At 35.5% G+C, this 13450-nt stretch overlaps 1 protein-coding gene across 3 annotated transcripts in view; it reads right to left on the bottom strand.

Annotated features, from left to right (window-relative positions):
* The window catches only part of LOC136031378 (serine/threonine-protein kinase Sgk2-like), a 53740-nt gene extending 43733 nt beyond the window's left edge, over nt 1-10007 (bottom strand). The window contains exons 1-2 of one of the 3 annotated variants that reach the window (XM_065710888.1): nt 9849-10007; nt 2866-2990 (exon numbers count right to left, since the gene is read on the bottom strand). In XM_065710888.1, the coding sequence (XP_065566960.1) occupies nt 2866-2990; nt 9849-9924 (201 nt within the window). In that variant the 5' untranslated portion in view covers nt 9925-10007. Of the gene's footprint in view, nt 1-2865; nt 2991-3911; nt 3933-9003; nt 9142-9848 lie in introns of those variants that run through there. The other 2 variants (XM_065710889.1, XM_065710890.1) reach the window with 2 other exon arrangements.
* Between the last annotated feature and the right edge of the window lie 3443 nt (nt 10008-13450).

Here is a 13450-nt window from a genome sequence, read left to right as displayed (position 1 = left end):
CGGCACTTTTGGTACCACTTCTTAATTGGAAGAGTTAAGAAACATAAAACGGCACCATTGCAATAACCATGGTCCAAAGCACTTAACAGGAGGTTTATAAGAACCCCTCACATATAATCCCCCTCCAAACCCTCTTAGTAAGTTACATAAATTGCCTACTCAGCTTAAAGTAAAAGATTATTGCGAAAACAAATTAACTAAAATTAAAAACTTTTTAACTAAAAATCTTGGATTTTAATCATTGAATTTCAATAAAAAATGAGCAAAGATTAATTTTAAAAAACAAAGTTTTTCAGAGGGAAAAAAAGAGCGAAGTTGAAACTTAAAACGGACAAAATTATTACTTCACAGCCTATCTAATATGCATCAATAAAACTAGTAGATATTTCCCTATGTTTCTAGGATTATAGAAAACTAGCGTTGTACTGAAAACAAAAAATAATATAGGAGTTTTGGTACAGCAAAAACAAATCAATTAAGGACACTTCTCACAGAATAAAAATATTATCAATCCCTGTTAAGATAAAGCAACATTCCATTTTAGGATTATTGCTTTATTTTATTTTTCGTTTAATTTGGTATCACTTCTGCACAATAACTCAGTTCAATGATTGCCTCTCGTTTTGGTTCTGAAAAGGACATGTCATGATTCGTTTGTAGACAAGTTCAAAGTAAAGCCATTTTGATAGTATTAGGACTATAAACTAGCCTTAGAATTTGTATCATAGCTCAAAATCCACTGTTTAATAGAGAAAAATACCGCTTATGTTTTTAAGATAACGCTTATTTTTGCTTGTTTTTAACGCTATTAAAGCTTGTTTTTAAAATAACGCTTATTATTTTAATTGTATACTGAAAGTTACTGATGTCACAACTGGTGTAAGACTATGAAAAGCTTTATAGATAGTTTATAGTTGTCAGGCTTTATACTCACTTTTGAATCCCAAATCAATATTCCTGTTTTTATACTTAAATTTTGTGTTTTCAGTAAAGCGGTAGTATTGTAAAATCCTAGAAACATAGGAAAATACGATTAGTTGGTTTACTTGTACTAGTTTTATTGACATATACTATATAGGCTGTGAAGTAATTATTTTTGGCGTTTTAGTTTCAACTTCGCTCTTTACTTCCCTCGGAAAAACTTTTTAAAATTAATTTATTTTTTTAATTAATATTCTAACAAAGGATATACAGTGTCAAACGAGATAAGCACGATTTTTTTATTTGCTTAGGTGTATTAGTAGACGATAATGTAGTCAACATGAGATTCTATGAGGTATCACAATGTGACAAACATTGGGGGTGGGGCCCTAGCTGCAAGATTCGACTCAAAATATAGTGAAATTTTACGTCCCATTTACTAGTGAGCTTGTCAATCAAAGCCAGTGACGCCATAGGGAACTCCCAAAGCGGCCAAATTGCTCAAATGATAATTCCTCCCAGCGAATTTTTAGCCTTTTTTCGAGCTGGTAAGCCAGAACAATTACAAGAACTACCCTTTCCTGAACTAAAATCATTGCTCTCGACTTCATCGAAAAACAAAATTTACACTTTTTGAAGAAGCAGCCCAAGTCTCATGAAAACTGAATATCTTCATCTCCTGTACAAAAACATGGGAGAAGTTAATTTTTTTGTAAGATCACCAAGAAAGTTGGCGTCGCCTTTAAGCATTCTGTCATTTATTCGGACCTCTTATCCAAGTTCTACAATAATGATAGGATAAGGATAGTTCTAGAAAATCTTAAAGGGGGGCAGCCCCCTGGATCCACCAGTGCCACTATACTTTACCTCCACCCTCCCTAATGTGAAAATATACAGCCGAAGTTACTTAAGTTCTATTATGCAAATAAATAGCCCAAACTATATAAGTCCAATGCATTCTGTCATGCGTCATTTGTCTTTGTAGCTATGAAACCGGTTTTTTGATGACGTAACATTATGCAGACTTCTCTAGTGTGTACTGAATAATATACAAGTACCAACCGTTTCCTCAGCTGTTTTCAGAGGAGCTCAGCAGGTTAAATTATATTCAGTCGCAATTCGTTCCCTCTGGGCCTTATCCTCCCTTTGAGGACAGCTAAGCAAATGATTTTGGTTATTATCTCAGAAGTATGAAAACCTTAGGTTAAGATCTTTAGGCGTAATATTGTATACAAGACTGGCTATTGAACCTACACATATATCACTTTCAAGATCATATAGGACAGGGAACTTTGTAGGTCTTCCAAATTTTGATGATTGAATACGGAGGGACATTTCAAGTTTTTTATAGCATGTTTTGAGAGTGAAGGAGTAACTTTAACCGAGTAAAGAGAAAAGTGTCACCCACATATAGAGATAGAAAAATCAAGAGACACTGCGTTACTAGCTGCCTAGATACTGTCCACAGAAGAGATGAGACAAATGACACACCTTTCATTTTCTTAATTTTAGCAAAGAATGAGCAGAAAATGAGAACGACTTTATAAAAAATTAGAGCGTAGACTATTAGCATATGGTTTCAATCAAACATAATGCAAAATTAGATTATATAGCCATTGAGCGAGAGAAACTAAAACATTTTGTCCCATTTTGGGGCTAGTCTGTCCTAATTCCTATACAAAAATTTCTTTCGGAAAATGTAACCACTGGACAAGGACCAGCTAGGAGAATTGTTTATAGAAATCATATGGAGAAGAATCGTTTCACGTTCTAAATCATTCCTGATGAACTATATACCCCGTTTGGTTTTCAGAACAATGATAATGTTATCTTTGTCACTAGTACAGGGTTTTCATTCTATCTAATTTGCTGTTATTTCGAGTATGACATAGCCTAAGATAATAACGACAAAGGCTAGGATTAAAAACTGGTCCTAATACTTACAGTATATGATTTGGCGGCTCCCTGGTGTTCTGTTGTTTGATCTACAACACTAACCCGAATATGACCAGAACTGAAAATTCCAGGCATTTCTTCAGGGGATGAAACGCAAGACGCGTCGCCAGGCCCTTAAAAATTACCTTGTAATTAAATTAAAATATGGTATCGTATGGAAATGAGCAACAATAAACTGTCGCAATCGGACAAGTTAAAAGACAGTTCGTTTTTGCAGACACCTACACAAGGTAGGAGCAGTATAAGAAACGAAAAAAAAGTTTTATTGTTTCATGTTACTTTCACATAAGATGACCAGGGTGGAAACGGTTTTTGTTATAACCTCTCTTACGCCCGGGACAAAACCTTGGTTAGCCCCCTCCACTAAATTTTTAGGCTGAATTTTAGCAAAGTATTTTAAATCCATGGATTAATTAATAATTTATTTATTTATTATTCTTAGTTTACTATTTTAATTAGTATTAATTATTTAACCTAATTATTTTAATTAGTATTATTTAATTATTATTACTATTGAATAATTTTCAAATTTATTTTATTAGTCAATTAATAATTAACGAATTATTTTAATTTGAAATTCTGAGCCCCTGAAATTCTAGCCCCATCTGTCCTCTATGTCATATTTTTTTAATATATTGCTGTTAATTCAGATTATGTTTCTAACTTAAACAGTGTCTGATAAACATTGAATTGAGGTCGACATTAGGTCACTTTTTGAGAGCATATACCAGCATACCTCTCATTATGGAGCATACCCAGGGCATCATGGTGGAAGTAAAAATTCCCAGTGAACCCCCCTCAAATCATCTCTTTCTAGTCCCATTCAATGAGCCAATTCCAATATATATGTTTCATTCCATGGAGGATGAAACGCTACAAACAACCAGGAGCAGTTACTTATATTTTTAGAAAAGTAATGATATTCTAAAAGGCAACTTAATCAATAGAAATGAACTTCAGTAAGCGATTAGGCTACAACACATTAATAATGGCAACTTTTAACTGCATAAGTATCTGAACAGTAAAGTGTATACCTAATTATTTCAAAAATTCGAAGGAAACACAAGCCACCGTTTGTCTTTATATCCTTTATTTTATTTATCCTTTATATCCTTATATCCTTTAGTTTGTCTATAAGAGACACTAGATACACAATTCGTATAAGCGCTATCAAAGCTATTTGTCAATTTAGTTTTTGGTGGATAACCTTAAAAATCTGTTCAAGTCGATCGTCTCATTAGCATTCTGGGTTTGTTGTTGAGCCACTGTTGAAAAAAAAATAGGGAAAAACCGGATGAAAGACCATTCATAGATGCAGTCAAATGCAATAGAAGTCTAAATACTTATTGAGACCAGAAAATCAATTGTTTACATGAAGTGTGTAAGCTTGTTAGTTATGCCTCAGAATTTTTGATTATTTCGTGCCAAGCATATTTAATGGGCTTTCCCAGTAGCGTCAATCGGGGGAAGGGTAAGAACAGGGAGGTCTGTTCCCCTTGGAATTTATTCCTCCCCCCCAGAGTTTGGAAAATACCTTATTTTTATTAAAAATGTCTTTTTTTTGTATTTTCATTAGAAAATTGAAAAAATATGACTAATTTCCACCATACTTGCTACTAGAAAACAAATTCCTCATCCTATTTTTTTCAAATTAACACCACTACGCTCCCCCTCCATTTCACCCTTTAAATCTCGTAATTTTTGTGATTTTCCGAGAAGTACCTTTCCTGCAACTTGTGTTTCCATTTTCTTTACTTTATTAGCAGCCCCCCTCCCATTTCTAGTCTATTAGCACCACTCTCCGCTGAAATACGTTCCAACGTGCGATAGATGATTTTTTCTTGCTAAGAATGCAGACAAAACAATTTTACTGTAAGTATTAAGATTGTGACATGCGTTTAGTAATATCAGAAATTTGTTTCTGACCAAAATAAGAGAAATTAAAGAGCTTTTTTTGTGTCTTTCAGTAATTTATAGAGTTAAAAAAATATTTTCTTTCGCTTACATTATTTCCAAGATATAATCCAATACGGAGTAAGGGGTTAGTAACTCATTTGAGTCGGAAAATAACACCAAATGACAATGTTAAAGTAGAACCTAATGCTGGAAGAAAATAACCAGCGTGCGAAGGCCAAAGACCTAAGCGAAGAATATGTAACGCCTTAGTAAAAAGTGTGGACTGCCGTATTTGCAACTACCAAAGGTCTAAATGAATGGGGAGGTTGAGGAGTGGATTGTCAGAAAGGGAAATTCTTCTTTGAAATGGGAGAGGCTCAGGGGTGACTCTCAGAAGTTTACAGTAGGCCCGCTAAACTTTTTCCTCTGTCTACTTTTTAGGCAGAGCCAGGACTGGAAGCACAACCTATGTACACTCCATGACAGAGTGAGCCTTATTTATAGTGCTGGGCGACGATTTGATTGAACAACACATCGATATATCCATAGTTTCACTTTTGATAATCGATATATCGATTTCGATATTTCTGATCAGTTATTTTGTTCATATTAAGCTTAGGTTTTGAAAACTCGAAAACAAAAATTTAAATTAAAGAGTATTTAGCGCAATGTTTTCCAAATTTTTAATAAAACACACAAAAAAACTTCCATTATATAACGCCTCAGTAAAAAGCGTGGACTGCCGTATTTGCAACGACCAAAGGTCTAAATGAACGAAGAGGCTGAGGAGTCGATTGTCAGAAAGGGAAATTCTTCCTTGAAATGGGAGAGGCTCAGGGGTGACTCTCAGAAGTTTACAGTAGGCCCGCTAAACTTTTTCCTCTGTCTACTTTTTAGGCAGAACCAGGACTGGAAGCACAACCTATGTACACTCCAGGACAGAGTGAGCCTTGTTTCTAGTGCTGGGCGACGATTTGATTAAACAACACATCGATATATCGATATTTTCACTTTTGATATTCAATAATCGATATATCAATTTCAATATTTCTGATCAGTTATTTTGTTCATGTTAAGTTTAGGTTTTGAAAACTCAAAAAGAAACAAAAATTGTAATTAAAGAGTATTTAGCGCAATGTTTTCCAAATATTTAATGAAATAAAAAAACTTCCATTATACGAGTGAATATTGCAAAAATCGTGATTTGGAACTGCTCGGGCTCAGAATAAAGAAAAATACGACGCTAGCTTTTTTTGGCTATTCGAAATCAGTCACATGTCAATAGTTTCCCTGACAACTGGTTCTGCCTTTCAGCGATTAAATAAAAGAAATTCCACTCAAAGTACGGAGCAACATTAAAACTCAAAACAACAAAAATTGTTTTGTGCATGAGAAGATAATCCCTCCTCAATACCTCGCTAGTAGTGATGATGCATGCAATACAGGAGATATACCCATATTTGGGCAGCAAGTATTTCTTATAGTTCGGATTCTACATCCTTATTTGGGGCACTAGAACTTACCTATAGTCCAGACTCTGTACCTGAAGGTTGTCCTAGTTAAATTTCAGATAGACGGAAGTTGAAAACCGTGCAAATGTAAATTTGAATGTTAAACAGGGACAATTATTCTTAAAGGGTATTTTGCTAGTCTATTGAAGACTGCAATTGGGTTTAAACATGCGAATAGAAAGATTTATAGCTTTTTGATGAAAGTAATAATATTAAACCCAATATGAAGAGAAGCATAGACGCATATTAGTTAACAGTAAAATATGCTCAATCAAAGAGGGTTGAATGAAAACTATCAAATATTTAAATCAATATAAAACTGAAAACATAGATTGGGGGAGGGGAAGGGGGTTGATGTACTGGAAACGGACCGAATTCCCCTTTTTTAATTCACTATTAGTTATATTTTGAATAGTCTCTTATGCATCACTCGTTAGGCTAAGACTTCGCGAGTTTTCTATTAGCATACTCTAGTTTTCTGTGTCTTTTCTGCAACTACTTTTCTGAATAAATCAGAAACGGGTTACGTACTGTGATGTTATTTATTTCTCTAGACAATGCGTAAATATCTATCCCCCAAAAATACGGTTTCTGTTTAGGAGTATCAAGTCTAAACGTCGCCGTATAGAACTAATTATAAGTCATCCCATATTTTATTTTTGAGAAAAGAAAATATTGCATAGGCTTTCTTGACATCATACCTTGTCTGGAGTAATTTTTTTCTATCATTAACTTACAATTTTGACAGTTTCGTAAATATTATTTTAACATACTATTTATGGCTACAATCTACAGCCCGCCTAAAGCCTGTAATTTGATTCCAGTGATGAGATTACACGAAAATACCTCGATGATAATCAGAACAAGAAGAAGAAGAACAGTCACAAGTTGACAGTTTTTCATAAGATGATGTCTAAAAAAATATGACATTTTTGGAAAAGTTGCGCTCCTCCTGTTAGGCCTTTCTTGCTGCATCTGGCCCTAAACCATAAATTGTAATGTAATTTTATAATTAAATAATTTTACAATAATAATTTTATAATAATAAAATTATTAATTATAATAATTTTATATATAAATAATTTTATAATAAATTTGTAATTTGTAAATTGTAATGTAAATTGTGATTGTAATTTTAAGGAGTTTGGGCCTACCCACAATTGCTAAAAAAAAAAATCCCAAAAGGGAACAAGCGGGGATGAGTGTTAAAATCTGAGGTTGTATCTGCCCAGATTTTGGTAAATAAATTATGAAAAAAAAAGAGACAAAAATTATTATAAGTAAATATCTTCAAAATAGCTTAAGGTTCGTATTAGTCTTGTATTTGTATACATAGAATTGAATGTAGGCTTACAAATAAATATTACTACTATCAGCTCGATGCAGCACGAAGCCGCCTGAAACAAAAACAGCTACGTACGGTCCTCCTCCGTCCAAGGATCCATGATGTCCTCGGGGAACGAGAAACGAATTTACAGGCTGATATAGAAGAAATTTGAAAGCATTTCTTGACGCCCATAGCTGTTCCTATGGTTAGCAGTGCCCGGGACAAAATTAATTACAGCACCCCTTCGAACTCAAATATGATAAAAAAAAACGAACCAAAGTAAAAATTCTGACAAAAAGCTGGCAACCCCCTCCCCTGGTGCTCCCAGCTACAGCGCGCAGGGAAGCTACCCCTTCCCTTTTGAAAGGCTTTGACCACGGCTACCGGTTATATATGATATTTAACCACACCTAATATAATTTTATAAAACTGTTTGTTAAGCTGTTCTCAAAGGGAATATCAGCAGGGAAATGTACGCTCAATCACACTTTGATCCTTCTTATTTACATTGCATTGTTGATCTAATAGATTTGAATCCATCTCTAATAGAGATTTGATATCCATCTCTAACAGAGATGGATATCAAATAGATTTGACAATTTCAAAAGTATGAAAATTTCAGATACAAATGCACTTTTAGGGGAGGAGTAGAAGGACACTTGCCCCTGGCGTGGGAATTCCAAATATATAATCTAATGGTTATAATCATTTTGCAACTTCATATTTATAAAAATAAAGTAGAGGGCGTGGTTATTAAAGGAAAACAATTCATAAATTATTAATTTATTAATAAAGTAAATTTAAAAATAAAAAACTAAATAATCTAAATAGTAAATTAAAATAATACAAACATAAAATATAAATTAACTGAAAATAATCTTTTAGAAATTGGCCTCAAAATTATGTGGTACACAGGGAGAAGGGGAGTTAATCAAGATGTTGCCCCGGGTGACTTTACTCCAACCACCCTATGTGCCATTTGTTTTTCCGGTTTTTGTCTCGTCACAGCTAATTCAATTTACAGATACGCGGTTTGAAACCAGGGACACATTGGGAGAATAAAAGGTAAGGTAAAGGATACGGCATTAGACTTTACAGTCCCTACCGGCGGTGCTGATCTTCGTTTCTTGGCCCCTCAGCCAGGAAGTGCAATGGGGGCCAGCCATCCTGTGCTTTCGCACACCCTTCCTGTTTACCTTCCCCAGATTTCTCCAGGTACCCATTTAGAGCTGATCCCCCCCATTTGGGAGAATAGATGGAAAATATATAATTTTGGCTATATATTTACACATTAGGGGGGGGGGCTAATATGCAACATGAGCTGTTTTCTTCTCCAGGCATATACTCGGTAAATCAAAATTTTTCAAAGGACTAGAAAGAAAAATAACTCACGTTCTTATATCGAGAAGAATTAAACACAAACTGTGTCAACGGTCTTGACTGATCACAAGCTAACAAACAACTGACTTTAAAATTGGTTTCCACTAAGCCGAAATTATTCTGTGAAAAAAATTATTTGACCTGACGAGGATGTAATGTTTTAACAAGTTGCCACAGTAGGATTAAACACTTGCTTTCTGGTCAAGGATGGAAGCATAAATTAGGGCACAAAGAATAATTTATGAGGCAAATTTAGAAAGAATTTGAAAGGATTTCAATCATAAATAATTTCCTAGACTACACTGGCTAATCATGGCAAAATAAAAAATCTTAAAGAAGAGAGAAGCGAGGATAATAACATCGAGTAAAAGAGAAATGAAATGGCATTGAGTGTTGTATTTTTATTCAGTTGCCCTTTCATCGTTGCATGGAAAGGGTCTTCCTATTTTAGTTTCAGTGTTTGTTGTAAAGTTTGATTTTTATAGTATCTCTTTGACTGTTATATATATTTATTTTATTATTCTCCTACACTGAAGACGGTCAAGCGAGGATTTTGACCAAAATATTGGCATAGTCTTCTTTGTTTTTTCACTGGTTGTTATTACCTTCTTTTTTCTCTTCTTTATGATTTTTTTTTATTTTGTCAATTTCAATCGTGTAGCCAAGGCTCAAGTGGATTTATATTGTGGATGTGGGCGATGAATTCATCCATGATGGGATAGGAGTAAAGTGAATAATGTGCTTTTAGGACACTATTACAGATAGTTACATTTAGCACACATGCTCAACTTCATGAAGTCTCCCAGTCCTTATTGTCATAAAAAGAAAAAAGAAAGAGTAACATAAATAAACCTTACCCCCACATTTTTGAACTGGAAACAAAAATTCCTTTAGCCATTTAACCGGTGGGCTATTCGGACTTCCTTGTACCATCACCGCTGTTTTAAACTAATATCCTTTCGATCATTTTTCCAAAGTGACTAGAGTAAAAAATTTGAAATGATAATAGACAGTCTTTGGTAAACAAACCATGTCAGCTCTCTAATCAGTTGAGAACACGCCCTGCAATTTAGAGGGACGGGAAAGTATCGCATTTCTTGTGATGGGTTTCCCACTTTTTGAGTTGCATATAGCCAATACATGAAGAAACACTGAGGATTCTAAAGGTACTAATTTCCAAAAAAAAGTATTAACAAAAATTTTTATAGGGATACAATTTTTAAGAACCTGGCGAGGTAATGCCCGCTTTCAAAATTCGTGACGCATGCGATTTACTGTGGAAGGGTACCACACGTGGCGAAAGGAGTAACAGCGGGGAGGTAGTATTACTAAGAAAGGGTTGAGTTTCCCATGCGTGACGGTGAAAGCGGCATTCAAGCATGCGCACTGAGTTGCTGGGAGTAGGCTCCCCTTTTGAAACTGGCTTTGAGTTAGGGCGAGAAGAATAGGCTACCAAAAGAACAAGGTGTTTTCAAACCTATTTTAACAATCTGGAAAGGATTTTGGCCCAAATTAATAGAGCATAGTAAAGTGGGAATATCCAAGTCAGATTAAAGATAAAAGTATTTGTGGCAGTGCTCTTGGCAATAGCGGCAGGTTCAACTAAATATCACAAAGTTCCTAGTACAACATTCTGTGTCATACTTCCTCTAATCACTAATATTCAGCTGTAACTATTCGCCTATGCAAAATAAAAATCGAAAGCCGGGTTAATCATTCCCCCGGGTAAAGCAATATTTTATACAAATCTCTAAGCAACCATGTAAGGGCCACTAAATTAAGGCCACGAACCTGATATGTAGGGTTTCAAGTCGAGGCCGCATCCCAAATGCCGGCCAAAATTGTGGTCGTTTTTGCTGTTGGATTTTCATAGCCTTGGGTTTCCCAACCAAGAGTAAGAGTATTATTTTAGACAAGCTGTGTAATTTTTTTAGTGATGTTACTTTATAAAACAGGTTACTCATCGGAGATAGCACTGCCGAAGTAAAGAGCCATGTATCTTTCATTTCTATGAATTGTTTATATATTTAATTATTTTTTTCCTTTTTCCCGGCCGCTTCTATTGAAGGGGTACTTGTAGAAACTTGGGAGGATGATAATTCAAACGGAAATTAAAAACTTCTCACGTACTGTTTAAGAGTCAATATCGACTGTAGGCCAACCATCACCCTTGTCGTGCATTTTCTTGATGCCATCCTCTAAACTGGTAACACTCCCATGCTTCTGATCAAAACTTTGAGATGGTCAGTTCTTTATTCAGAATAATAGAAAAATCTAGTAAATTTACCTCCAGGGAAGCCTTGATCCTCTATGCCTCAGGGACAAAGGCCGTAAATTATGCAAATTACCAATTGTTTACAGATACGTTTTATAGGGGAAAAAGGAACACGTCTTGGGTGGTCAGTAGGGATCGCTCTTTTGTTAAAAGGGCCACATTCTTTGTTATGGCGAGAGGGAGCTAGAAACGGACAGACAATTTATTTTCCTCATCAGTTTGAAACTTACAGCTGTACGTCATTGGGTTAAGAGGAATCTACTGCACAAAAAAGGGTGTGGCTCCCTGTCCCTGAGAAATAAAACACAAAAAGGGTCTTAAAATTTCCTCGGACCGGCTTGAAACTTATATCGCTGAAACTTGAAAAAAAAAATATTGGTTCCCCTTAAAAAAGGGTTAAGGAATAGGCCAGAAAAGAACCCCGAATCTTTTTTCCCTGCCCATTCGCACGGATGGGAGGGTTGTGAAGGCTTGGGAGTGGGCTAACTCAAATTAAACACACTAGTACCCTTTTTAAGGGGTTAAAACGAATGAAGGGTAACCAGTCTCCCTATTACCTCTGAGATAAGCAGACGCGTTTCGGGGGGTGTTTCGAGTTGAGACTCCAAGTATATTTTATATGATCAAGTGTTTTGCGTTTGATTGAAGCATAAAAAACTTAAATTCACTTCAATCACAAATTCTCAAATGAGAGACCTTAATATTGCCAGAGAAAAGTATAAAAATTATATTGGTAGGGAGATTCAATTTGAGTCCATAATCAATCTAGAAAAACTAGACAATATTTTGCGTTAAAAGAGTGGCTCTTTTATATAAGTAAACATAAAGGTAAAACAAGCTAACATGGAGAGCATAAGTAAACATAAGCACATTTTTGTAAGTAAACATCTTTGGTGGCGTATCCATGCAAGGTATAGTTTACCGCTTATTTATTTACACGTCAGGACGCTAGAAAACAGGGAATAATCCATGTCACACCTAACCAGGAGCGTCGTGGGGGGGAGGGGGCAGCTACTCCCAATAATATGGAGAAAAAATTATTTTATGTTCCATGTCCCTTGATTATCCGGATATGGACCCCTATTGCCCCCCCCCAAATGAAAATGCTAGAGATTCGCCCCTTTGCTCCTAACTTAGATACTTACCTAAGTGGGAGAGTCATCTCGGTTGTAGAGTGAGAAACCCTCCTTTCCTTTTTTCAAAAACCTAAAGACGGTAGATATGCTTCCGTCCGACCGTTAGCCTAGTGATAGCAATTAAATTTGACCATTCAGTGCTCCGATCAGCTCGAGATACATTTTTTACACCTTTACTTAGGACTAGGTACACACGTGGCGCGCATCACGGCAAGGGCCGCGATATATGAATTTGTTTTTACTGTAGTACCAAAAATTGTTGTGTAGCACACATATTTGGACAATTATAGTGCTCTGACAACTTTCCGCAGTAGCCACTCTGTTTAAAATTCTACCCTGAAAGTTAACCACCATTTCTGATCTTTTTCTTACCTGACCTTTCTTTTTGTATTATATAATTTTGGGAATAGCTTGAAAGTTCAAAGAGGAAACTACAAAGGATGGAGTTAAATCAGCGACATAATTTGAGTTTTAGGAGACTGCTTACAATAAAACATTGCCGTAAAAATGAAAATTGCGTTTATTATATGTGAGCCATTTTTTTCTTCAGCATCAACCAAATATATTTACAAAAACTTACTACAGCACCAAGCCGATTTAGGCAAATAAGGCTGCACACTCTCCTCCTGCACCCTAATCTGATCAAATCCGCACTCTCTAGCTCCTATCTAGAAGTTTCAATAACCTACAAATCCATCCCTACGGCCTCTTCCAGCTCTTTCTTTTTGAACCTTGCACACGGTTAATATTGATAATAATCGGAGGCGCTTAACCTTAGTGCTCTTTACACAAAGATTAAAATCTCAGTAAAGCACAACGCCACCTGCGGCCAACACAGCTTCCTAGGTCTGTCCTTACACCCTTCCGGAAAGTTTCTATTTCCCTTAAAGTATTTTTTTATGAATTCCTCCCATCCCATTTGGTTTCATTCGTAAAAAGTGTCCTAACCATCTCATCCTTTCTCTTGTTAGAGCCCTAGAAAGAAGGATTCAAGCACATTTTTAGTACAGCCTACTGTTTGAGATACAATCAGTCAGTCAGTACCCAA

Source organism: Artemia franciscana, chromosome 9 (assembly GCF_032884065.1).
Source record: "Artemia franciscana chromosome 9, ASM3288406v1, whole genome shotgun sequence".
Classification (NCBI taxonomy): domain Eukaryota; kingdom Metazoa; phylum Arthropoda; class Branchiopoda; order Anostraca; family Artemiidae; genus Artemia; species Artemia franciscana.
The sequence above is the reverse complement of the archived record's forward strand: the minus strand, read 5'-3'. Positions and strand labels throughout refer to the sequence as shown.